Source organism: Ambystoma mexicanum, chromosome 6p (genome assembly GCF_040938575.1).
Source record: "Ambystoma mexicanum isolate Mex_15411 chromosome 6p, UKY_AmexF1_1, whole genome shotgun sequence".
Classification (NCBI taxonomy): domain Eukaryota; kingdom Metazoa; phylum Chordata; class Amphibia; order Caudata; family Ambystomatidae; genus Ambystoma; species Ambystoma mexicanum.
This window is the reverse complement of record NC_090935.1, coordinates 153,534,494-153,560,098: the sequence shown is the minus strand read 5'-3', so window position 1 is coordinate 153,560,098 and position 25,605 is coordinate 153,534,494. Positions and strand designations below refer to the sequence as shown.

The 25,605-nt window shown below is 48.0% G+C and overlaps 1 protein-coding gene across 4 annotated transcripts in view; it reads left to right on the top strand.

Moving 5' to 3' along the window:
* Window positions 1-25,605, top strand: part of UBAP1 (ubiquitin associated protein 1) — a 391,833-nt gene that overhangs the window by 357,198 nt on the left and 9,030 nt on the right. For all 4 annotated transcript variants that reach the window (XM_069626846.1, XM_069626847.1, XM_069626845.1 and 1 more), the window contains exon 7: window positions 18,673-18,774. In XM_069626846.1, the coding sequence (XP_069482947.1) occupies window positions 18,673-18,774 (102 nt within the window). The remainder of the gene's footprint in view (window positions 1-18,672; window positions 18,775-25,605) is intronic.

Sequence of the window (25,605 nt, the reverse complement as noted above, 5' to 3'; positions counted from 1 at the left end):
AAGACATCTTTTTGCTGCTGTACCTTCAAACAACCCACCACCATCTCCAGGTACTGCTCGCTAGTCTATGCACAGCATGTGATTCTAAGCAGATCCACAAGCCTCAGAAGACGCGCATTACTTACCGTAATCGTATTTCTGATGCTTGTATCTGCTTAGATTCACATGCGCCCGCCCTTACTCCCCACGCAGAGTTGAATTTACATAGACTTCTTTCACCTTTTCTTGATTTTCTGTACTCTGGCATTCACTTCCTGCTCCCTCTTGTCTGGAACAAAGCAATCAGAGGAACCTCAACACGTGAAGGATCATGGGTGCAATTCACGTCACACAAGGATAGTATTACAAACCTACCCAGTCAATGTCCCTTTTCGAAGTTCAAAAACAAAATAAAATACTCTACCGCTAGTTGTTGACCTATGAACAGCATGTGAATCTATGCAAATACGAGCATCAGAAATAAGATTACGGTAAGTTATGTATTATATAACCATTCCCTACTGTTGACTAAGCTGTTGTTTGATAGATCACCACTCTCGGGGAGTGTGGCGGCTCCTTGAAAAAAATCCTGAGGGCTCTTGATTAAAATCCTGAGGGCTCTTGATTAGTGGAGAACCTCAGGAGGGACCACATATTACTTAAAGAATAACATGGGGTTAGTAAACTACGCTAGCACCATGTTGGAAGCTTACAAATTGGTGCTGGTCACCAAGCACTGAGGGATAGGGTCTTCTTCTAATCAAGTGGTAGTTGGATGCATTGTAATAATCCGGAGGTCTCGCTTTTAAAGGGTGATGAGTTTTATTAAAAAAATGAAAAAATGAGAATCACATTGGATAACGTGGCCCATTCATTATATTACACAATACATGGTGGGGATCACCAGCCCTGAATGGCTGTCGATTGAAAGTGGTGTCTGTCTTTTGTACGCGGGTCGGAGGGGTAGTAGGCTTGGGTGGTTGCGATTAGGGAAACCAACTGGGGGGGTATTTCCTAGGTTGAACTAAATTTATGGGCAAGGTAGCACCGTTTAAAATTGTAACATTCCTGTGGTTACTAAATATAGTGCAGTCCACATGCCTAACAATCCCTGAGAGCAGGTTCTTCAGCTCTTATAGGGCAATGAGATTTCCAGCGTGACTTTTGTGAGACTGTCCAGATCTGTATGGAAGGGAGGGCAGGGACACCCAGATCTTATTGGGAATCACATTTGATAACTTAACGATTGAGCTTACTAAGCGTGCAACAACCCTGCTATTCGTTTGGATAAGGACCAGATGGGAACATTCATACCGGTTCATGCGGTTTATGCCATAGTGGACTTGCAGCAAGGAAATCGGTGGTCCTGTCTTGGGAAGAATCTTCAAGCCTAATGGGTTGTAAAGGCAAGATCGACTTTCCAGCCCCACTCTGGAATAATGCAACGTTCAGAGCTCCAGATATTTACTGAATCGCAAGTTTGAACAGAGCTTGGTATTCAGACTGATTATTTAGGGCAGTCATTTTAAGTTATTTTTCTAGTTAAAGGAAAAGTTTAACTTGGTTGTGGAGTATTATACCTGTACCTGCAATTAAGATATGACCTGCATTCACAATTAGAAAGGGTTTCTCCCAGTCGGATTGATGTCTGGCGGGCACCAACTTAAGCAATATACCCATCTCCGCAATGTTTAGAATTCTCGGTTCAATACCAGGGTCCCTGAAGAAACTCCGGACCAGATGGAAGATGTACCTTGGGGTAGTAAAGGAAGAAGTTTGGACAGTGCCCTTTTGTGCCTAAAGGAGACTGCGATGTGCGTTCTGTTGTGAATGGTCCCATTTTAAAAATCTTACACAGGATTTACTATTCTGACGAGATACTCTATAAAATGGGAAGAAGTGAGAACTCTGTGCCTGAAATCTAAGTGGGATAAGACTGTCCTGAATTTGGGCACTCTGAGGGGAAACTCAAAATGGCTCTCCTTTCGTGTTTGGGGCAAACTGCCATGTTTAAGGTTTTGTAAACTGTTCATAGCACATGCCCATGCCATCACAAAAAGGGGCACAGTCAGGTAATGGAGTGTCACTGACCTACCTCAAACCAGACACTCCAGTTCTACTTGGATTGCAAACCACCTCTATCCCTATTGCCTACCACACAGCTGCTCCTCTCCCTCACCTACTATCACTTTCACTGGGCCTCTGCAATGCACAACCCTCTGCAAGAAGTCTTCCAACATCACTGACCACTTCGACCCCATCACACTTAATTTTCAATTCTTGCCATCAAAGAAACCTGGATCTACCCTTGTGACACAGCAGCTTTCCACAATGACTCAACCTTCTCCCACTCACGACCTGTTAGCACCATGCCAACATGAATTTAACACAGGCCTCTCAACACCAGAGTGCATGTATATGGAGTACGTGGTCTGAAATTTCTATTGTGTATGATGCAGACATCTCTTCCTCTGTTCAATGCACCCCCATTCACCTATTTCCTCCTACTCCCCTCAGTGATCTGGATCTCTATTGACCCTTCTGGTCCTCTCCTATCCTACCCTGATCTGAACCTTGCCCTTGAGTCACTTCCTACCAACACGCGCATTGTCATGCTGGTGAACTTTAACCTTCCCAAGCCCTCTAGCCAACTGCCTTGAACTTAACTATGTACTGTGAAATATGATGCTATCACTTTCTACGGGCACCCTACCCCACTCCTATACAATAAATATTCTTTGTTTCCCTCCCCTTCACTGGAGTCTGCCAGATCCTCCTCCTTCAAAAAGCTACTATCCTCCCTTTGCAATTACCCCTGTAAACATCCATCTACCCTCCAAGCTTTGCTCCGCCTTGCAAGCCAATATACCTCTCGTCCTCCCTTTCTGTTAATGACTTTCCTCACTACGGTTTCTGTAAAATGTGGGACTCTCAGTGCCCCTCTCTCCACAACCCTCCTGCCCACCTCTTCTCCCCCTACCTCTTCTACCCATAACTATTTCTTCCGATCTCTCCTTTTGAATGACCACTGATCTTTCGCAGTGCTAATCCATCTTCCACTCACTGACCCTTTTGCTTCCCAAATGGTCAAAGACTGACCTTCTCTCCCTGAGCTTTTTAACCCCTCTCTGCTGGACTCTCCCCTTCCTCCTTCAAATCTGCAACTCCATCTGCATCTGCAACCCCTATTGAAGAAACCCTATGCTGACCCAAACGCCTCAGAAAAACATCGCCCAGTTTCCCTCTTACATTATTCAAAGATCCTTGAAGAAGTAGTCTTCAACCAAATCACTGAGGTAATGACCTTGGAGAGCCACTTAAATCTGGCTTCCGTAGTAAACACTCCACTGAGACTGCACTCATTCATCTCTCCAACATTACCTCTGATATTCCCCACTCCAAACTCTTTTCTGTACTCATTTCGGACCCCTCTGCCACTTTTGACACTGTGAACCCACTCCTCTTGTTCTAGGACCTTTTTGTTTTCGAAATGCACTCTTGCCTTGATTGCGTTTATCTGGAAGGGCGATCCTTTAAAATAATTCATTGACCTCTCAAACCTCTGACCCCACCCCTCTCCCTGCCTGCGTCCAACAAAGGATCATTCCCTGTAACCTCTGCTTGTTACCCTCTATACCTCTGCCCTCAGAGGATTTATCTCATCCTTTGGAACATCACCGTCCAATGCACTCTATTTCTCTTGATTCCAGTTTTTCTCCCTACTCGCTCCACTGAATCCCACAGCCATCACAATCAAAGCTAGACCAACTGTGGATCTTTTCAATTCAGAGCTACATTACTTGGTAAATGCCACACTTGTTGTACACCCTCATAAACTGGTTCACCACTTGTTCTCATCTCTGTGCTATTATACAGGCACTTGTTTTGCGATTGCCCCTGCCATATATGTGGTCTATTGTAAGTCATTCATGATCAAAACTGACATCTCTGTTCTTCAAATCAATGCAAATGCACTCCCCATGATAACGGAACAACAAATCGACTGGGATAAGCTAATAGAATTTGAGAAATTGATGTACAAGTAAAGATGCTCTTCAGTGACATTTTATTCGGTTTTGGGCAAATATCAAAATGTATGTAGTACAAGCCTACTTATACGCGCAGTACATGGTATGGAATCTTTGTTATGTATGATGCAGACCTTCATGTGTTTGTTGGTTACAGGCGAATAGCGTGGGGGGGTCCAGAGGTTTAGTGATCCTATTAGGAGCTCCGTTTTTTCATGCAAAAATGTAAACCAGTGTAACCCAGATGCCTTCAACCCTGTCAGTGACCATCTTCCTAATCTTCATAAGTAATCTCTGGTATCCAGGAACTCTTGCATAGTTGCTGTTGTGCTGTCTGAACGGTTTGCTTGCCAGGAGAGGAGATGGCAGGGGACAGGGGATTGAGAGGGGGGGGGTCTATAATACCTTAAGCAGGATTGGCAAATCTCTGCAAACTTCTGGCAGTGCTATCTCAGCAAACCCTTTATTACTTACAGTTCTCTACCTTCATTTAGTCTCTGGGAAACCCACCATGCACAGAATTGTCACCTTCAATATGTTCTCCAACTTTTCCAGTTTCACTTTCATTTGTATTATGGTACCTGCTGCACACTGCTGGAAATCCTGGAAGGTAGGCTGTCGTTCTTCATCTCCCACTAATGCATCTGATCAGCCAGTCTCATGGCACTCTCTTTTCGCCTTCTCTCAACCCCAAAGGAGGGTTCGGTCACCAAGTGGCTCTGAAAGTGCAGCAGGTAGAAGCAAGCCTCATACATTCTGGAGGCAGTTGCTATTTAGCAGCCTGGGCCCAAGCCCTCACTTTCACTTTGTTTCAGCAATGCAGGCAGTTGCTGGGCTATTTGACTGATGCACCTGGCAAGGATCTGTGTTGAGCCTATTTCTCACAGTAGAGAAAATAATTTTAAAGAACTTTCTTGCTAGCAGTTGTTTGCTGCTTAGTCATTTAAAATGATGATGGCTGCTTTGGGGGCTGAACATGCCGAGACCGCAATGTGCTCAGCCTTGCTGAATTATGTGCCACTTGAGCACAATCCGCCCGACAGACGACACTGGAGCCTCGCAGGAAGCGCAGAAAAAGGAGGCACGCTCAGTCCGAGCACGAAGAAGAGGCTGCAGAAGTGGCGCAAGTGGCCGAACTCCTTGATCCTTACCATGAGACATGTGGTTGCTCTGAGAGAGGGGAGACGAGGCCGAACAAAACCCCAAGGTGGGGTAGAAGAAGTGAGACTCCGAACACTAGGTGAGAGAGAACCGATCCAAAGTCAAGGCGGGGTTGAGCGGAACCGGAGAACCCCAAGATTGGGTGAGGAAAAACCAAAACCCAAGACTGGGTGTGAGAAGAGAACACCAGGAACTTTCCAGGTAAAGAATATGCAAATTCCTCAAAAGAGGGCGGGTGGGGTAAATGAACCAGATGTTCACCAGGGAGAAAAGAGGGCAGGAGAAATGTATGGGACTTGATTGAACTGTGCAGGAGAGAGAGAGATTGCAAAGAAATTCGGCTTACTCGTTTAGACTGAACCGGGGGCACGGAGCCCTATTGAGAGACACAGCAGGGGGTGCTCAGAAACCAGCCACCATTCACATGCTAGAGCCAATGACCCAACTATCCAATTTTCTTTGTTTCTTTTATAGTGAACTCCGAAGACAGATAGGATGGCATAGGATTACGGACAGAGGACCCTTTGATTGTTGCTTCATAGAGTAGGGCCAAGAATCTTAGATGTACAGACACCGCAGGATTGTGATTGATAAGTGGTCTACAGTGCCACCCTGTTAGTCTCCTGATTCTAATCTACCACACATCCTTTTTCTTGGTAAGTCTGTCTGACTTAAGTAATTGAACAAGTGTCGGTTTCATACATGACCACACTATCCATTCATTTCAGGAGACACTAGTCTAGTCCTGGTTTTAATTGTGCATTGGCAGGCAGGCAGTGGTCCTGGGCTTTTACGGGGTGGCACACTTCCCTAAAGTGCTGGGTGCCATCGATTGCACACATGTGGCCCTACGTCCACCTAGGGCCTCTGAGCACATCTATCAGAATCGCAAGTACTGGCATTCCATCAACGTGCAAGTTGCATGTGATGCCAAGGGAATCATCACCTGTATATGCCAACTATCCATGGTCGACCCGTGATAGTTAGATATACAGAATGTCACCCCTACACTGGGCCCTTGAAGCTGGGAGGCATGGCAACACATTGCTCATTGGTGAGTACAAATGCCCCTGCAAATGCATGCATGTCTCACACAGAGTAAAGCACACCACTGACAAACCATCTTACCTCCACAGGGGACAGTGCCTACCCACTAAGCACCTACATGATGACGCCAATACAGAACCCCACCCCATGTAAGATACAACACAGGCCATAATGCAACTAGGAGCATAGTTGAGCGCACATTCGGAGTGCCTAAGTCACGCTTCCACTCCCTTGACCACTGGTGGAGAGAACCGCTATATGCACCACCAGTAGTGTGCAGGATCATTGTCGCTGCATGTGTGCGGGGTGTACCGGTGGACTTGGTGGTGCCCCCACATCCCCAACCACATGCACGGCCGCTGCGCATGGGAGGGGAAAGGGCATGTGCCGAGGCTACCCGTACTCAGCTTGTGGCACAATGTTTCACCTAATTTCCACCCCCTGCGGAATGCACACAGGCCTGGCACAGGTGACAATCGATGATGACAAAGGGACAATCACCTGTCACAACCTTACCACTTTGAGAACCTGTGCTTGGAAGTGCTACATAGTGTGCATCCCTTACAACTAAAACAAAACCAATCTTGTCTACACAAAAGGCACATAGGGAAGATGCAGTATACCACTAACCCCATGGAAAAATACACATCAAATGACGGTATGTCACCTAAAACCTCCCAAATGTCATGTCACCTGGTTGGCACGCCATGCCAAGCAACGTCAATAGTGACACGTAAATGGGCAACGCATAACAGTAGATAAACTGAACCAGTACTGAAATAACTCTCTCGCACATCAAAACAATCATGTACACAGGAACATCAATTGGCCAGTATGACATGCCACAAACACAGGACACGACAGTGAATATGACTGACAGTCCACAATCAGAATACCACAAGTGCCTCAATGTGCCCTAACTAACGTATGGCACCCTTCAATTGGTGTTGGCCTGCCAAATAAAGGTGGCATGGAAGCGCATACATCAGGAAGTCCAACAACAATGGAGAGAGGCAACCAAATACATGAAGCAACATGAACAAAGGATGTATCTCAATGTAAAAACAAAAATGCATGCCAACCATGCACTGGACAAACAATCATGAATCCCACAAGGGGTGTATACAAAGGTCGACTTGAGAATGCCCGCAGATGAAACAGAACCCCAATGCCTCTGTGTAAGTTGCTTTTACACGCTGCACTCCTTGCAAGCCCATGGAAAGGGGAAGCAGGAGTCGCATGTGTCTGGACTCTAAGGCACAAACAAGGAGTGTACCAACACGAGACAAGCCTGTATGGGCCCAGCTGGAACCTACAGTGGATGCCCTCGGATGTCGCACAAAGCAACACACTGTCGCATAAATGCACAATAGACAAAAAAAAAATATAAAGAAATCAAAAATGCCCATGGTGGACCGGGGTGGAGGGGGACCACCCAATAGGATGGATAGGCATGGTGCTCCTCAAAACCCACATGTGTTGATGTTGAGGGGAAAAATAACTTCCATGGGTTTGTGGTCTGCACGGCCATCATGGATTGGGAGAGCTGTCGCTGCTGTTGCCATCCTCTGGTGTAGCAATAGGTGGCTGTGGTAAGGGAGGCATAGCACGTGTAGCCCTGGCCTGCTCCTCCATGGCAGCGTCCATGCGGGACTGAGATGTGCGCATCTGTAACATGATGGCATGGAGGTCTGCATGCAACACCTCACGGGATGTATGCAATTCTGCTTGCAACACCTGACTGGTTGCTCGCATTTCCTCTGAGATGGTTCGTGTCAACTGTTGCATGTGCTCTTCTGCGTGCTGCCTCGAGTGCAGTCAGTGTAAGTCGCAGTGACCTAGCGTCATCCGACAGGGCAGCCCTGCAGACCCGACCCTCTGCAGCCATGGCTGAGCGCAGAGACCACATTTCTGCCAGTCTGCACCTGTTGCCGCTCACAGAGGCTCCACATGGAGACCAGCATTGGGACCGCAATGCCTGCAGCCGTAGCTAGCGCAGGTTCCACCCTGTACTGAATGGCGACATCCACAGGCATTGGTCTTTCCTCTGGGTGGAAACTACTGCCACCTGTGGACGGGTCCGGCCTGGGGCATGCCCGCAGGTGCATACTGCTGCAGTCGCTGTACCAGGGACAGGATTAGGCACAGGCCACTCCACGGAGACCTGCACTGCCGCTGGCCACTAGGGTGAAGGTGGTGGAGGACTCGTCGGCAGTGGGAGGGACAGCTCAGCCCGTACAGGAAGAAAGTGGGTAGGAATCCAGGTTGACTGGGGAGGGAGAGGAGGAGGCCACATCACCCCAGTCCATGGGGCCCGGCGAGGGTGATGACCTGGGTGTGACTGCTGCAGTCCAGGGATAGGGGCCAGAGGCAGAGCAGGTCTCCGTAGAGTGGCCTGTGCCTAATCCTGTCCATGGTACAGCGACTGCAGCTGTATGCACCTGCAGGCATGCCCCAGGCCGGACCCGTCCCCCGGTGGCAGTCTTTTCCACCCAGACGGAAAGACAAATGCCTGTGGAAATCTCCATTCGGTACAGGGTGGAACCTGCACTAGCCAATATCATGGGGCGGGTAGACTCCATTCGTGATGATGTGCAGGCTTCCAATCAGGCGCTTGCATGTCATCACGAGGAAGTCTGCCGTCTCGTGAACTGGCTGTCACATTTCCCTGTATCGCAATGGGTGCATTTGCTGGCCACTTATGTGACCCCCCTCCTCGTCTATCTCCTCTGTGCGCCAGTCGTCCTCCCTGCCATCTTCCGGCCCAGATACCACCGGGGCCCTCTGTGCGCCTTTCCTAACCCCGGCAGCCAGTCTGGTGGAGACCACATCCCTGGCAGGATTGGGAGTCGGTGGAGGATCAGCAGAGGTCACCACAGAGATCCATCCGGCGACAGGACATGTGGCAATGGTGGATGAGCAGGCAACAAGCAGCAGGGCACATGCAAGACAGCACCGGAGGTAATTTGCGGCGGCGGCAGGCTCGGCGTAGGAGGCGACCGGACTCGGAGACTCCAATGGAGATGAGGCAGGAATCGGGCAGGAGGCACACGTGGACCTTTCTACAAAGATGTCTTCTGTGTTGGGGCGACTTGGCTAGCAGATCGGAGCAGAGCGGCACAGGGGGCACAACTCACCATCGCCAGGGCGGAGAATACCCTACGTCGGGCAGAGAGGCGGGCAGAGTTCCTCGAGGAGACTTGCAGGGAGTTTAAGAGGAGCACATTGGAGTCCCTGCAAGCCCTTGAGGGGAGAGCACAGGAACGCTTAGGGGAAATCGACAGAAATAGATTATGCCCTGGCCGAGACTTTGGGGAGAAATGGTGAGTCACAGGACTAGCCCGCTGCCACTGTACATAGTTCTTTAGGTTTAAGTTTCCTTTTGTTATTTTTTTCTTTGGAGTTTTTGGACTTTCCTCCACGTATTTTTATATAGTTCTTTGTTGTTTTTCTGCTTCTCCATATTTGGACATGGTTTTGGACAATAGATCCTAGATTTTTGTAAATGGTTCTCTTCTTGACATATATTTTTCATTTCATCGTTGAGCAATGGTTTCATTTTTATTTGTGATTTCATTTTGAGTTACTTTGACATGGACCACATCTTTGCTTTCATAATTTGTTTGCCTTGGAATTTTGTTTTTGACGATCTTTTATTTATTTTCTCATCTGATGATGATTTACTTATTTTGTTTCATATGAGTATGACTTGAATACTGTTATTAATATATATTTTTAAATTCAAAATCAAAGTGGTGTCTGGTCTCGATGGTTTAGGGCAAGTTTCACTCTTGCTTACTCTGTTCTATGTCCATGATGCTGGCGTATGTTGTTCATGTGTGTGCACACATGCATGCATCTGTCGTGTTTCACTTCCAATGGCATGTGTGCATGAACAATGGATGGGTGTTAAAGGTACACTTGCAGTGTGCAGCGTGTGATGCATTTCATTTTTCATCTGCGGAATTGATGTCTATCAGTCCACAGTATGTTGGGGGTGTCCCATGAGGCGGAGCCTCCAGGCAGGTTGCCATCACTGGTGATCTGGGGAGGGCCCGTGTGGTGTGTGCTGCCTGCGGGGAGTGGTGAAGGGGGGGCCATGTGGTGTGGGCTGCCTGCGGAGTATGGTCATGGGGGTGGGTCCAATGTGGTGTGGGCTGCCTCTGCTCTGGGGTATGGTCATGGTCACGGGTGATGGGAGGGGGGGGGGCGGTATGGTCCACTGCAGGAGTCTGGCTGTCCAGTGAGGAGGCGTTTGCTTTCAGGGAAGTTGTGCATGTACGTGTGAGCCTTTCCACACGATTTGGCTAGTGCGAGTGGGGTACACTATTTTGCTGGGTGCGGACTTGGTAAGTACGTGCGGGCCTGGCCACGTGATTTGGCTGGTGCAAGCAGGGTATACGATTTCGCTGGGGTACACGCTGGCCTTTCCACGCCATTTGGTTAGTGCGAGCCAGTTACGCAATGATTTTTCAAGCAGTTACAATGTGGGGGTGGGGGGGCTGTGTGCTGTCCCACGGATTGCGTGGGGCCTTGCTCCATTGTAGCCATTTCAATGGCTTTTTCCTGCGCACAGGGTTGTGTTGGGGGAATTACTGGCGCTGCTTAATGTGCATTGCGTCACCGCTACTGAAGCCTCGGAAAATCCATGAAAACGCGTGCCAGGCAATTCCTGGTTTGGCCCCGGCTGGCGCACTTCTCCTGATCGGTGTGCAGCGCTTGCGCTACTTCTGCGCTCGATTCTATGAATTGGGCATTTTATCTCTTTCTATAAACTAAGATTAGGCACATTTACAACCCTATTAAACACTAATCTCTTTTTATACTGAACCAAAAGATGTTTCATGGCAAAAACACTGGGGCATTAATGCCACAAATTCAAAGGTGGACACCCAGCAATTGAACATTAATACTCCGAGCATCGATTTGATTTTGGCACTATGTGTAGTCCATATTTACGGGATTCCTTTTGTGGCTGGGTATCGCATTGATTCCAAACCCTCTCTTTGCCATGCTTGTCTGTTTCTTCTATTGCTCTCTCTGGATTCCTGCCTACCAAGTACGTGGTCAGAATCGGCATCTCCAGTACGGGGTGTCCCCATTCATTCAGATGGAACGTCCTCTGTAATTCAGTTGGTTGTCATGAGTGTAGAGCAGCTTGCATGGATGTTACCACTGAATTTAATGTAATTGTCCCACAACCAACTTGGGATCAATCCCAGTTTTCTTGTTTTGAAGAGCATGGTTAATGATAAATCTTGGAATAAATCTTGGAATAAATCTTGGAATATTATATTTGTACATTTCTAGATTTAGACTTTTTTTTCTGCTGCCATTTTCTTTTAAATGGATTAATTGCGCTCAAGTTAGGATGTCTGGAAGAAACTCCTTTAGGCCCTGCTGGTTCAATCCAAAATAACTTAAAATGTTATTTGATCGATTTTATATGTTGAACAATGCGTTGCATCAACTTCTCCAATTTTTTATTTTGTATCTGCAGTGATATTTCTCCAATTCTTACCTTATTCTGAGGCGCCATATTTTTGTCATAATCTTGTTTTGACATTACAGCTTCTATCATTGCTTCTAGATTATCCATCCTTCCAGGTTACTCCATCTGCTTGATAAAATAGGCAGCTTTCCACTTTAATTGAATGCTTTTCAGTGGCAAACGCATGTTTATCTAAGTCTATCCATTGAGGGACTTTCTGCGCAAACTTTTGATCTCCTGTTTCAGCTCTTGGTCCGATAACTGTAGGTCGTTCCAGCTGGCTGGAGACTCGGATGTCTTGACCAACAGGTGTGGAAAGAATTTCTTTTTTTAAAACACTGTCAACAACGCAAAAGCAAAGTTTTCCTGTGCCTGCATCAACCTAAAAATCCGAGGAATCACTATATAGTATTATAAAAATTCAAAAGGTGTTACGTGCAGCAGTATTAGTCACTGCATAAAAGCACTGTGACCTGCGACATGCATGATCAATAAACAATGGCAAAGATGTGAACAAGCGTATCTGCCCAACAGTGCACTCTCACTGCTGAAATGGCCAGGCCACTTTGCAGCAGTACCCAAGACCACCAAAAGTAAGTCGCCACACTCTGTGGGGCTCAGGGTGTTGTTCAATTTAAATTTGGACATTTTATTCGAATTGCGATTTCTTTTAGGCTTCACGCCCCACAGAGCCCACAGAAAACGCATCTTCAAAAATTGCAGCTCATCCCCAACCCTGGCATTACACATTTTACTGGGAAAAATGGAATCTGGCACGTCTTTATTATCCATGACCGTAGCATGATTGCTTGAGCATGTGATGGCGATTGTGTGCTTACCTGGTGCTTGATTGCTTTACATACCAATGGTGTGAATAATTAATCTTTTAACAATGATAGCTGCAAATGGTGTGTACGTGCTGTTGACGGAAGCATAGGTAGCAATGCGTATCTTGTCAATAATACTTGCAAGATTACAGTAAACATTATTCAAAGGGATTGTGTCCTCCGACGTATTCCTTATCTTAGATATCTCCTTCCAGCTCTGCTGGCCTCGGAAAATTTTTCTCTAGAGGGTGCTGCGCGTCAACGTTCTCCGAGTCGATGTCCCTCGACAGCCGCCGTGTCGATGTCATCCTGCCTATAAAGGCCGCGCACAGTGTCCGTTGCTCAGTTCCGTTTTTCCGCGCTTACTCAGGGCCTCGGAATACCGTTGCTCAGTTTTGTCAGGTTAATCCTATTTACCTAGAGTTATTCGATCCGTACTCGATGGCTTCTTTGTCGGAACCGACAACTCCTCGGTCCGGCTTCAAAAAATGCCGAGATTGTGGGAAAAAGATGTCGCTGACTGACCCACAGAGTTTGTCTGTGGTGTTTGGGAGCTGAACACCATTGTTCGGAGTGCGAGGACTGTATGTCCATGACAGCTAAGGCCCTGAAGGAGCATAGGGGGAAGCTGGAGAAAGTTAAGACTTTTAAAGCTTCTTCTTCCTCGACGAAGTCGAGCCATTCGTCTCCTTGTCACCATTCGCGCTCCAGGTCTCGGAGTGGGTCCCATCACTCCTCGAGATCGAAGCACTCGAAGAGGAGACGTCCTCTTCCTCTGTTTCTCCAAAGAGAATCCCTTGCCCCACGAAACATAGTTCCCGGGCTGAATGGGAGGAATTCCGCAAAAATATGATGAGCGTCTTAGAGAAAGCGGCCTCGACCCCCTCGAAGACTGCCGAGAGCGATGCTCTGGTCGAAAGACCCGAAGGTCAAAAACACAGCAAGTCGCAGTACCCGGCGAAGGAAACCTCTCGAGCACGTCTCGAACCCTCGATTAGGACTATGACCTTAAAACCTTCTTCGAAGGTTCCGTCGACGCCGAGGTCGGTGTCTTCGACGCCGTTGTCGAAGGGACCTTCGACACACGGGTCTGTTGACTCTACGCCAGCTTCGACACCGGCGTCGACGCCAAGAAAAGTCACGGTTGCGACACACCCAGTGACTATCCCCAGGTCCTCGATGACGATGGCGTCGAGATTGTCGAGCAGAATCCCAATTCTGTCAAGGTCATCGAGGCCTCCGCCTTTGTTTTCGACGCCACGCTCAAAGCCGTCGACGTTTTCGAGGCCGATTATGACAAGTTTGGCACCCTCTGCCTTGGAGATGGGGTTTACACCCTTTATGAGTTCAGAACTATGTCCTCAGTTATGGAAGAGGGTGAATTGTCTGAACAGGAAGACACATTTGAGTTGCAGGGACCAACCCCAATTAGAGAGGAGTTTTCCTCTGAAGAACGCAGGTTAAAGACCCTTCATGATTCCTTACATGAGGCAAGTGGGTTAGACACTTCCCCTGAGGTGTAGTTTGCTAGGCCAGACCCGGGGGAGCATGCTGAAACCCCCTATAGAGCCTTAATGGCCAGGATCACAGAGTTTATGGGGTGGTCTGCACCTTCACAGTCTTTCCAACAAGATGACCTCACGGATATTCTTGACAAAGGCCCACAGGAGGATCCTGTGGTGCCTTTTCATAAAGCTCTTCAGAGGAAGATTATGACGAACTGGGAAACCACAGAAGTCGTCCCGGCAGTAAATAAAAAACTGTCTACAAAATACAGGGTATCTTCTACAGACCCGGAGTTTTTGTCAAAACACCCATCCCCAGAAAGTCTGGTGGTACAGGCAGCATCTTCTACTGATGCCAAGACGGCTTATCCTACCTTCCCACAGGACAGGGACGATAAAAAATATGATGCTATGGCAAAGAAAGTTTTTTCGGCATGTAGCATGGCGTTAAAATCTGTTAATGCTACTTGCACACTTGCTAGATTCAGCCATACACTTTGGGAGTGTGCTTCTACAGCGACTGACTACATCCCGGAGGGAGAAGAAAGGGAGGCGTTCCTGAATATCATACAGGACGGTAAAGACGCTATGTGCGAATCCCTCCAGACGGGCATTGATTCGGCTGACAGTATCAGCAGAGCAATGGCGGCAAGTACAACAACCAGGAGATTCGCTTGGTTGAGAAAGTCTGGTTTTGCCCCAGATGTGCAAGCCAGGCTCTTGAACATGCTATTCAATGGCTCTTCTTTGTTCGGGAAAAAGGCGGATGACAGTTTAGAGAAACTGCAAACTTCAAAAGCAGCAGCAAAATCCCTAGGCGCTGCAATCCGTCAGACACCTTTTCGTCCCACAGGAACCTCTGCGAGGGGCAAGTCCTTTTGCTTCTACTCCGCATTCGGAAGAGGTAGAGGACGACCGGCTCAAAGGGGACAAAGAAGAACTACCCGAGATGGACGGGGTAGATATTCAAAAGCCGCAGCAACAGCAGGTGCCTCTTTACCATCGGCATCTGCATCAGCCGCCCCAAAACCACTCTGAGGACTTCCCTCACAGGACACCTGTAGGAGGCAGGTTGACTCAACATCTGGCGGAATGGCAGGCTATCACGTCAGATGCTTGGGCATTGGAAACAGTTGCCCAAGGTTACTGCCTGCCTTTCCTACGCATACCTCAGAGTCATCCACCGGGGATCAGCTCTTAGAAAGCTCCAGATCCGCTCCTCTTGCAGGAAATTTTGGACCTGCTAGAGAAAGGTGCTATAGAACCGGTATCTGTAGCGGAGAGGAACAAGGGCTGGTACTCCCCTTACTTTCTCATTCCAAAGAAAGACGGAGGACTGAGACCCATCTTGGACTTGCGAGAATTGAACAAATTCCTCAGGAAAGACAAATTCAAGATGGTCACTCTTTCTTAGCTCCTCCAGGCCCTTCAGTTCCAGGACTGGTTGGTATCTCTGGACCTTCAGGACGCTTATTTCCATGTGCCTATCCATCTCAAACACAGGGAATACCTGAGGTTCGCAATTGGCAACTCTCATTATCAATTTCGAGTGCTGCCATTTGGGCTGACCTCTGCCCCGAGGGTCTTCACCAAGTTAATGTCGGTAGTGGCGGCAAGTCTAAGGAGGGAAGGGATTCACGTCTACCCCTACCTGGACGATTGGTTGATCAGGGCTGTATCTTCGGAACAAGCTCAGATCCAGCTAAATCACGTGTGCCACTCCCTTCACAAACTGGGCTTCTCCCTCAATTTAAAGAAGTCACAAATGATACCATCGCAGAGACTCCAGTTCATAGGAGCGATCCTGGACGCTTCCCTGGGAAAAGCCTCGCCACCAGAGGTGAGGGCTCAAGATATTCTACAGATGGTTACCAAGTTCCAAGATGCCCAACGTCTCCAAGCCTTCGACTTTTTGAGGTTGCTAGGCCTCATGGCATCCTGCATTTTCCTAGTGCCAGAGGCTCGCCTGAGAATGAGAGCCCTCCAGTGGACACTGAGGACTCAGTGGTCACAATTCTCAGGGAGAATGACAGATCTTCTTCAGGTTCCCGACAGGGTGGCTCGAGACCTTCAGTGGTGGGCCTGTCAGGAGAACATTCTGAAAGGATAACAATTTTGGCAACCCTGGCCAGAGATAACAGTAGTCACGGACGCCTCACTCACGGGGTGGGGAGCCCACGCCAACGACTTGACGATCAGCGGTCGTTGGTCTCCATCGGAGTCCAGACTACATATCAACCTGTTAGAGCTGAGAGCCATCAGACTGTACAAGGGAAAAATGTCCTGATAATGACGGACAACACGGTGGCCATGCATTACCTCAACAAAAGAGGAGGCGTAGGATCACTACCCCTGTGCAGAGAGGCGATGCAGCTCTGGTTTTGGGCAATCCAAGAAGGAATCTCTCTATCGGCAGTTCACCTAGCCGGAGAGAAGAACTTGACAGCGGACGCTCTGAGCAGGCAGAGCACAGTCTCCCACGAGTGGGAGCTAGCTCAGGAAGTCCTTCAAGAGATCTTCGCCCTTTGGGGAACCCCTCAGGTGGATCTGTTCGCCACCAGCCTCAACAGGAAATGCGATCTGTTCTGCTCAAGGGAATTTCCCCCGAGAGGAGCTCTGGGAGACGCGTTCATAGTGGACTGGGAGTTTCCGCTTCTGTACGCGTTCCCACCGGTCCCTGTCATTCCTCAAATGATCAGGAGGTTGAGAAGATTCCGGAGAACCATGATCCTAATTGCCCCGGATTGGGCCAGGAGAACGTGGTACCCGGACCTTCTAGACTTGTCCATCTGCCCTCCAATTCGACTTCCACTCAGAGAGAACCTACTCTCACAGAAGGGAGGTCAGGTTCTCCATCCAGACATCAAAACCCTCAACCTTCACGCTTGGCTTCTGAAAGACCGAGGTACAAGGATTGGGACCTCCCTGATGATGTTATGGAGGTGTTGCTTTCGGCAAGGAGGCCAGCAACAAAGTCTTTATACCGCTGCCGTTGGAACAGATTTTGCAGCTGGTGTAGAGAACAGAATATCGACCCCTTTTCATGTGGTACACCAATGGTTTTGTCCTTCCTACTATATTTGGCGAATTCAGGCCTTCAAGTTGGCACCATTAAGGGCTATCGCGCAGCGCTATCCATCTTTAAGCGCACTGCGGAAGAACCATCCTATTTCAAGTTACACTTGGTAATACAGTTTATCCCCCAAGACCATTCCAAGTTCCCCTATGGGATTTAAACTTAGTCCTAACTTTCCTGATGGGCACACCTTTCGAACCACTCCATTCTTGTTCGTTAAGATTCCTTACCCTTAAAACTGTTTTATTAATAGCACTTACATCTGCTAGAAGGGTGAGCGAATTACAAGCGCTTTCTTGTAAACCCCCCTCATACAATCTTTCACAAAGACAAAGTTGTCCTGCAAGTGAAGCCTAATTTCCTCCCAAAGGTGGTTTCTGAATTCCATATCACTCAGAAGATTACCCTACCATCTTTCTATCCTCCTCCTCATCCGGGGAAAGAGGAAGAGAGGTTACACAGGCTAGACCCTAGAAGGGCTTTAAGTTTTTACATCAGTAGACTAGCCAGGATAAGACAGGCAGACCAGCTGTTTGTAGGTTACACAGGTCACAAGCTGGGGTTACCAATAACTAAGCAGACCATTTCCAGATGGATCATTCTAGCCATTCTGGAATGTTATAAACTGGCAGGGAAAGAGCCCCCTCAAAACCTTAGGGCTCATTCGACCAGGGGTATTGCAGCTTAATCGGCCCTCAAAAGAAGTGTGCCGGTTAAAGACATCTGTGCGGCCGCTACATGGTCGTCTATCCATACCTTTACATGATTTTACAACTTGGATTCCTCCTCCAGTCAAGAGACTAGGTTTGGAAGGGCTGTACTGCACTCTATTCATCAATAGAAGACAGCGTGAAGTCAGTACTCCCTCCTCCAATGATAGAATACTGCTGTGGGAGCCTATCTAAGATAATGAATACGTCGGAGGACACAATCCCTTCGAAGAACAAGTTACTTCTTACCTTGTAACGTTCTTTCGACGGGATGTTCCTCCGACGTATTCCTTATCGACCCTCCCATCCATCCCCGCAGTTCTACTTCCCTTGTTGTTGCAGCTTACGCTCCTTCAGGGTGATTAGTCTAGTCCAGAAAGAATTATTGTGGGCTACAAAACGGAACTGAGCAACGGACGCTGCGCGCGGCCTTTATATTCAGGATGACGTCGACACAGCGGCTGTCGAGGGACATCGACTCGGAGGACGTCGACGCGCAGCGCCCTCTAGAGAAAAATTTTCCGAGGCCAGCAGAGCTGGAAGGAGATATGTAAGATAAGGAATACGTCGGAGGAACATCCCGTCGAAAGAATGTTACAAGTTAAGAAGTAACTTGTTCGTTTTCCTTGGTCATAAGGCGAAAATAGCAACTTTACTATGGGCAATACATTTTTTTAAAGAATCGAAGAATGTATCTAAATTTCTGTTTTTAAAGTTTTTAGTATGTGTTATGGTCATGCTTGCTTCTTATTTGCTGTAGCATTAATAACTGAATATTCAAGCAAAGTGTTTTTTTTTTGTCTTAGAAAAAGTAACAATGTAGCTAATGTTGCTTTCATATTATTCAGGTATTGGATTATTTCTTTCTACGTGGACAGCTCTGTGAAAAGGGGTATGATCCCGTGCTTGTTGATGAGGCTTTGGAAATGCACCAGTGTTCGGAAGAAAAGGTGAGACTCAACAGTACCATGATGCCCCTTGGACATGTAATGGTTGTGAATCATAACATTAAAAGATGTATACAACTTTTCCAGAATGGATTTATAAGAAAAATGCAATATACAACTGATAGCAAGTTTTTTGCCACTGTTGCATATCCTCTCCTATTCCGTTTCCCTCTTCAGTTCATTTCTTACTACAACTTAAATGGATATGTTGTACCACAGTGTTGTTTTCCAGAGGGACTACAATGGTGCTTCTTTCAGCATGAGGGGAAAAGGGTTCATTTTTTAGTTTGGGCTATTGGGGTTTCGCTTGCAACCCCTATAAGCTGATACTGTTACATTAAAGTACAGATGGTGAGAAATGGCAAATGAGACAGTTTGTGGGTGGTGGTTGGTTATTTGCTCATCACTTCCTATGGACATTCCCACCCACTTCCTGCCCCTTCCAAAACACATCCTCCTGGCAACTCTTTAAACTCAATTTACTCAAGCCTTACAATCAAACTTGGCACTCGGAAGTGTCTGCCAGTGTTTTTGAAAGCAGTCTTCCCTACAACCGACCTCGATGCCCTTTCCCTCCGCTGCCTTGGCCCCGACCACAGCTGGGAAGGTTCTGCGTGCAACGCATTGATTCCATGTGCACTGAAGAACAGTCTTGCTAGGTGGAGGGAGCTCTTCCAGAAGTCTCCTCCGGAGGACGTAAAGGACTTTGTCAAACATCGCTCGAGGCCGAAGGAAATTACTCTATTCACATTGCACCCTGTAAGGGCGACTCCTTCCCAAGGAAGAGCCTGACCGGGAGGAACCTGTTTGGTTCTAGTACCATCATACATACTGAGGCTAGGCCAGCTACCGGCCTCACGGCCAAGGGGGTCTCAAGATCCTTCCGGTGTCAGATCTGAGGAACCGCAAGGTTCTTTTTACCGGGTTTACTCCCGAGGGGCATGGCCCTAACACCGTCATCATGTCTGAGGGGGCGCCTTCACGCAACACTACCGGCAGATCTGCCGAGGGCAATACACCTGCCAGGTTATGGCCTGAGGTGCGGGATAGGCCTATTGTTCCAACATCAAGCATCTTTGACGGGGCAGCTCGACAAAATGGCCACTGCGCCAGACAAGATTGCCGCTCATCTGGTTTCTCCCTCTTGCGGAGCAAGTGGAGGAAAGAGTCACAAGGTGGGACTGGTGTCAACCAGGTTCGTGGTTTACAGTTTATCCATCAGCAGCTCAGGGCAGGTTTTCTCGGCACCCCAAGCAGTGTGCCCCAGCTCCAGCTGCCCTTGGCCACTCTGTCAAAGCACCTGCCACCTCTACAGCCTCCGAAGACCGGTTCTTTGAAAGGTTCCTAAGGCTGAATCGACCTCCCCAAATGGGGGCCATATTCCGGGATGCCATCAGGGACATGCTCCCTCAGGTCACCCCACCAGCACTCGGTCATTCCTCCGATGGCTCCAGTGCCCCAGTCCCCAGCGCAGACACCGCTCCCCCAGCCTGCTCCTCCGATTCAGGCTTCCCTGCCTCTCACAGTACAGGCGGTTCCACAGCAGCCTCCACAGCAACCAGTGGCTCTGGTCTCCACTCCGCCTCCCACTGCGCCCAGCACTCCTTAACCAGCTCCGGACCCCCCTAGCCTGGCGGACACAGACGAGGAAGAGGGTAGCTTCTCCTCCTCCCTTCTCCCCTCCCACAGATTAGGACTGCAACTCTGCTGGCAGAGATCCGGTCGCTCGTTGAGAGCCAGGCTGTGGAAGAAGTCCCAACCTCCCAGCAAGGCTTGGGCTTTTATTCACAGATTTTCACCATACAGAAGAACAACCAGTTTGGCCTGAGAGTTGTGTTGGATCTTTCCACCCTCAATCTCTCCCTCCCTCTGCAAAAATTCAAGATGGTTATCCCAGCTCTTATTGCGGAAACACTGGACAGGGGAGACTGGATGTGCTCCCTGGATCTGAAGGACACTTAACTACACGTTCCGATTTGGCAGCTGCATTGTTTCTTACTGCGCTTCAGGATCATGGGCTTCAATTTCCTATACAAGGTGCTACCCTTCACCTCCCAGGGTATTAACCAGGTTGATTAATGCAGTGGCAGCCCTCCTTGGGGCCCAGGGCCACCACATCTATCCCTACCTGGACTGGCTTGTCGGGGCCACTCACCGGAAGCGGTTCAGCATACTGCCTCCACACTTATGAACACACAATCAATCTCAAGAATTCTCGGCTGCAGCCCACGCAGAGCCTGACCTTCTTGGGCCTCGTCTGGGACACGAGCTCTGTGAGAGTCTTTCCCTTGGAGAACAAGATTGAACTAGCAGGCATACATATTGCCTCTCCCCACTTATTTTTTTCCTCTGGTTCAGCTCCATTAGACATCAAATACAGCTTGGCAGCATTTCTATTGTAATTGGAGGGCAGGAGCTGTGGGTGCCCTACCTGCCTATTCACAACTTCTGTAGCCTTAATGAAAGCTACAATATGTAGCATTTTTGAGTGCAACATAGCCAATAGGGTCGCATGATCTTTCAAATCCCTCATATATCACCTGGCCCGACACTGGCAGACCAACTCTTCTGCCCAAAACAGAGCCACTCTGGCTAGACAGACGAGAGCCTACAGATTAGAAACTAGAAGAGCCAAACATGCCTTCAACACCTCCCGCATCCCCAATGCAAACAACCCACGCAAAGAACTCCACAAGATTATCTGAGTTCAGGGCTCCTCCACCCCACCCTTCACTCTTCCTCCCCATCCCCGTCTCCCAGGCACTGGGCAACACCTTTTCTGACCATTACTTCAACAGTCATTGAAAGGAACCTCACCATCCATGCTAAACTACCAACCTCTTCCACCCAAATCCCGACAGCCCACCTCATCTGCCCCGACACACACCCTCTTCAGTTCTTTTTCTGCAATCTCCCATTGCAAGTTCTCAAAGCTTCTCTCCAGTAGCCACCCCTGCCCCAACCCCCGCGCTACTCCTCAAAAAATCCTCTCCACCTGTGATGTTTTGGTGCCTTGAGGGCCATTCAGTGGATACAAAGGCGGGCACTTCTTCCACAATGCCCATACCAGGAGCAGCCTCAGATGAGAACAGTGATGCAGACCCATTGCTGAACATTGTAGTTTTGAATTTCAGATGTCTTGCAACCTCACAGAAATACAGCGTCAAGTTTGGCACCTGCATTTTATGTTTGTAAGTGCTTCCCTTTTGAGGTTGAAGTTCTGTGATATAAACAACTCTAGGAGTATATGTTATAATATTTAGGGATGGGTTGTATTTGAGCATCAGGTAGTCACCTAACAGGAGTTCTTTCTATTTTTCTTTGTTTAATAAGTGCTTCCATGTTAGGTGAGCAATTGTTGCAATATCTTCACGGCAGAAAACCATCTTTTAAAATCTTTATTAAACAAGCTCAGAAAAGAGCGGGGGAAATGTGGGAGGAGCTACTTAATGGTTTGGTGCCTTGAGGGGCATTCAAGGGATAAAAAGGCGAGCACTTCCTCCTTAGTTCCAATACCAGGAACCGCCTCAGATGATAACAGTGATGCAGACCCACTAGCTGAACATTGCAGTTTTGAAGTTCAGATGCATTGGAACCTCACTCTTTCTATACTCTTTGCACTTACTATATCCGAAATGTCATCTGACCTAGTGTGATAGTAGCTGTTTGTCTTCCAAACCCTCCCTCCTTGTTTGTTTCTTCAAGCCGCACGTCCTGAAATTTCGCCAGGCCTAGTATGATAGTAATTTCACATCCTTAATTCTTAATGTCTCAAGGCATTAAAGGAATGTCACTGTATTTTCCTTTGCTCCCTCCCTTGCCTTGAAGCGCTTTGAAACACATTGTATATAGGCGCTATACAAATAAACTGTGCTATACAAATAAACTATCAATCTATAATCAACCGCTCACTAACAGCTGGGATCTTCCTACCAGCATACAAAACCTCACATCAGACCACTACTAAAAAAGCCCTTTCTTGACCCCCCCCTTCCCTCCAATTACCGCCCAATCTCCAACAATCACTTCATAGCCAAATTACTAGATCGCACAGCATACTCCCAGCTCCGTGTCTTCACCGAATCCCACAGCCTTCTTCACCCTGCCTAGTCTGGCTTCAGATCCCTCCATGGAACTCAATCCTCCCTGGTCTCTCTCTGGGACGACCTGGAAAGAACAGACTCGGAGGGCTGCGCTGATCTCATCCTTCTTGACCTCTCAGCAGCATTCGACACGATTAACCCCTCCCTCCTTACGAACAGACTCTTTGACCTAGGCAAAAGGGACTCATCCCTCAGATGTCTCCTCTTTCCTCTCCGACTGCTCCCAAATCGTGTCTCCATCCTTTCTGCTAGGCCTCCCACCCAGTCTCCCACCTCTTCCTCTCGCCCCTCCTCAAGCCCATCTGTTCACACAATCTCACCTGTTACAACTATGCTGACAACACTAATCCTAAAGATTCTCAACTCCCCTTCCTCGCCGCACCCACACCTGGCATCCCCCCCTCTTAGACATTGACTTCTGGATGACGAACAACCACCTGCTCCTCAACCCTGGAAAAATCGAAATCCTAATCTGTAGCAAAATGGCTCTCCTTTCCCAACCTATCCCTTGTCCACATTCATGAGGACCCATGCCTACTGCATTCCTGTCAGTCAACTTTCCTTATTAGCACACTTGGCATCGTACATTACATGCAACAATATTGGACGTATCGAGGACAAGAGAGAAAAAAGGAGCACAAATTACATAAGTAACCAAGATTGACCAATCCGGGAGAGGCAGAGTCTGATCAACACAAGAGGACCAATGCAATACATGGCTGTACAGCCAACAGGCGTTTTAAAGTTCAGGGTCAGTCTGACTATGAAACCGTAGGGGCACCCAGTAAAGCCGATGTACGTGGGAGTTATCATTTGAGCAGGCCCCATACATCTTTCGGGCGCGATTTGGCAGGTTGCATAAGGGACCACTGTTCCTCCATATCGTCTCACCCAGACAACAGAGCTCAACCAGTGGTCCTTTATTGGGGACTCTAGCACTCATCCATCGCAACAGTATGCAGCTTTGGCCAGCAGCAGGCACAGGCCCACAAACCTGCTAATTTGCTTCAGTTGGGGTTCAAAAACATGGAATAAAGACTGCAAGGGGGGGTGAAGGTTATGACCATACCAGTCCTCTAAGACCGCATACATACATCCCCCCCAGAAAGGTACCAAAGCGGACACCCCCATATCATGTGGAAGTAGTGAGCATCTGCGCTGCCACATCTAGCGCATGCTCCTGTTCCTGCTTGGGAACATTTCCGTAGCCTTGTTGGCTTGTGGTAGCAGTGCAATACCTTGAATTGTATATTTTTAAATCTTTAATTACAGGACACATTACATGTGTGCATGCAAGTGTCCGCGCACTAGTCATCCTTGATATCAAGTTGCATAGCCCCTGCATATCTAGAGTGAACATTGGATTGTGTGTGGTATATCCATGTGGTTGTGGACTAGGCGGTACTTGGAAGACACCATGCCTCTGCTCCCACTCGCTGTTAGAATATGCTCCATGACCGTATCCCCCCTCAGGCTGAACCGGGAATCACTCCCACTGCTTCCTACATGCTCTGTGCAAGCCTGTGTACTACAACCAGATGGAGGACCTACTCTGTAATAGCATAGGTATATCGCTAGGTATATCACTAGCACTATGTGCTCCTAGATGTGTCTACACACCGTGGAATCGAGCCAGCAACCAGATATCCATTTTACTGAGAATCCACACGCGGCCCGACCTAAAATGGCCGTCTGATTACAAGCATCAGCAGGTTGCTAAGCAACCTTTAAAGAACACTGTAGCTTGATTTGATTGGTTACGTGACCTGATTTACTTCGTCAGGCTCCCTTAAGGCCACTATACCTGTCTGTGCCTGTCGTTGCCTGCAGCGCCGTGGGGCCTAGAATGCTGCCTGATTTCCCTCTGGCTCCCGCAGGATCACGGTAAGACACTTGACTGATTGTAATCACGCCTATCCTGCGGTTGCATCTATCGATAGCAATCTATGTTACCAGCCGGATACTATGTGCCCTACACAATGAGGCATTCTGCCCAACTGCGCTTGTAAAACACTTATAACCGAAGCAATTGTGCCTGCTACTATTAGCACCACTACCGCCTTCATTACTAGCAAACTATCAGTGCTAGCAGATTGATACTGCCATACCCTTTTGCAATGTTTTCAACTGATCACCGCCAAACGTTCCTTAACGACGCACGGCTCACCTAACTATGCATGTGACTGGGGCAGAGTGGACAACTCATTTTGAGAACCTATACAGCAAAAATGTCATCTCAATACCACCGGCCTTAAACAAATCATCTTGGGCACTAACCTTTTCAAAAGATTTTGTAGAGATAACAAAAGCAAAAAGCTCTAGGGCCCCCGGACCTGATGGTCTTACGAACTGCACTATTAAACAACATCCAGACCTGTGGGCCGAAGTGTGTCTGGAACCATTCCAAAGGATACATTTACAACGACAGACACCCATGTCATGGAAATCTGCCATAATAGTACCCATCTTTAAAAAAGGTAATGGAGTTTGACCCAAAAATTACCGCCCAGTAGCACTGTTGGATGTTTTGGGTAAAATCTATGCAACAGTACTATAAAAAAAAAACTGATTGAATGGTCCATAAAAGTGAAACGTGTAGATGAAAGACAAGCTGGTTTTGTTAAAAACGTTGGATGCTCCCTAAATCTTCTAATTTTTAATTTTCTAAAGATGGAGGCCCTACGCACAAACACAAGTCTACCTCGCATTTATTGACTTTTCTTACGCTTTC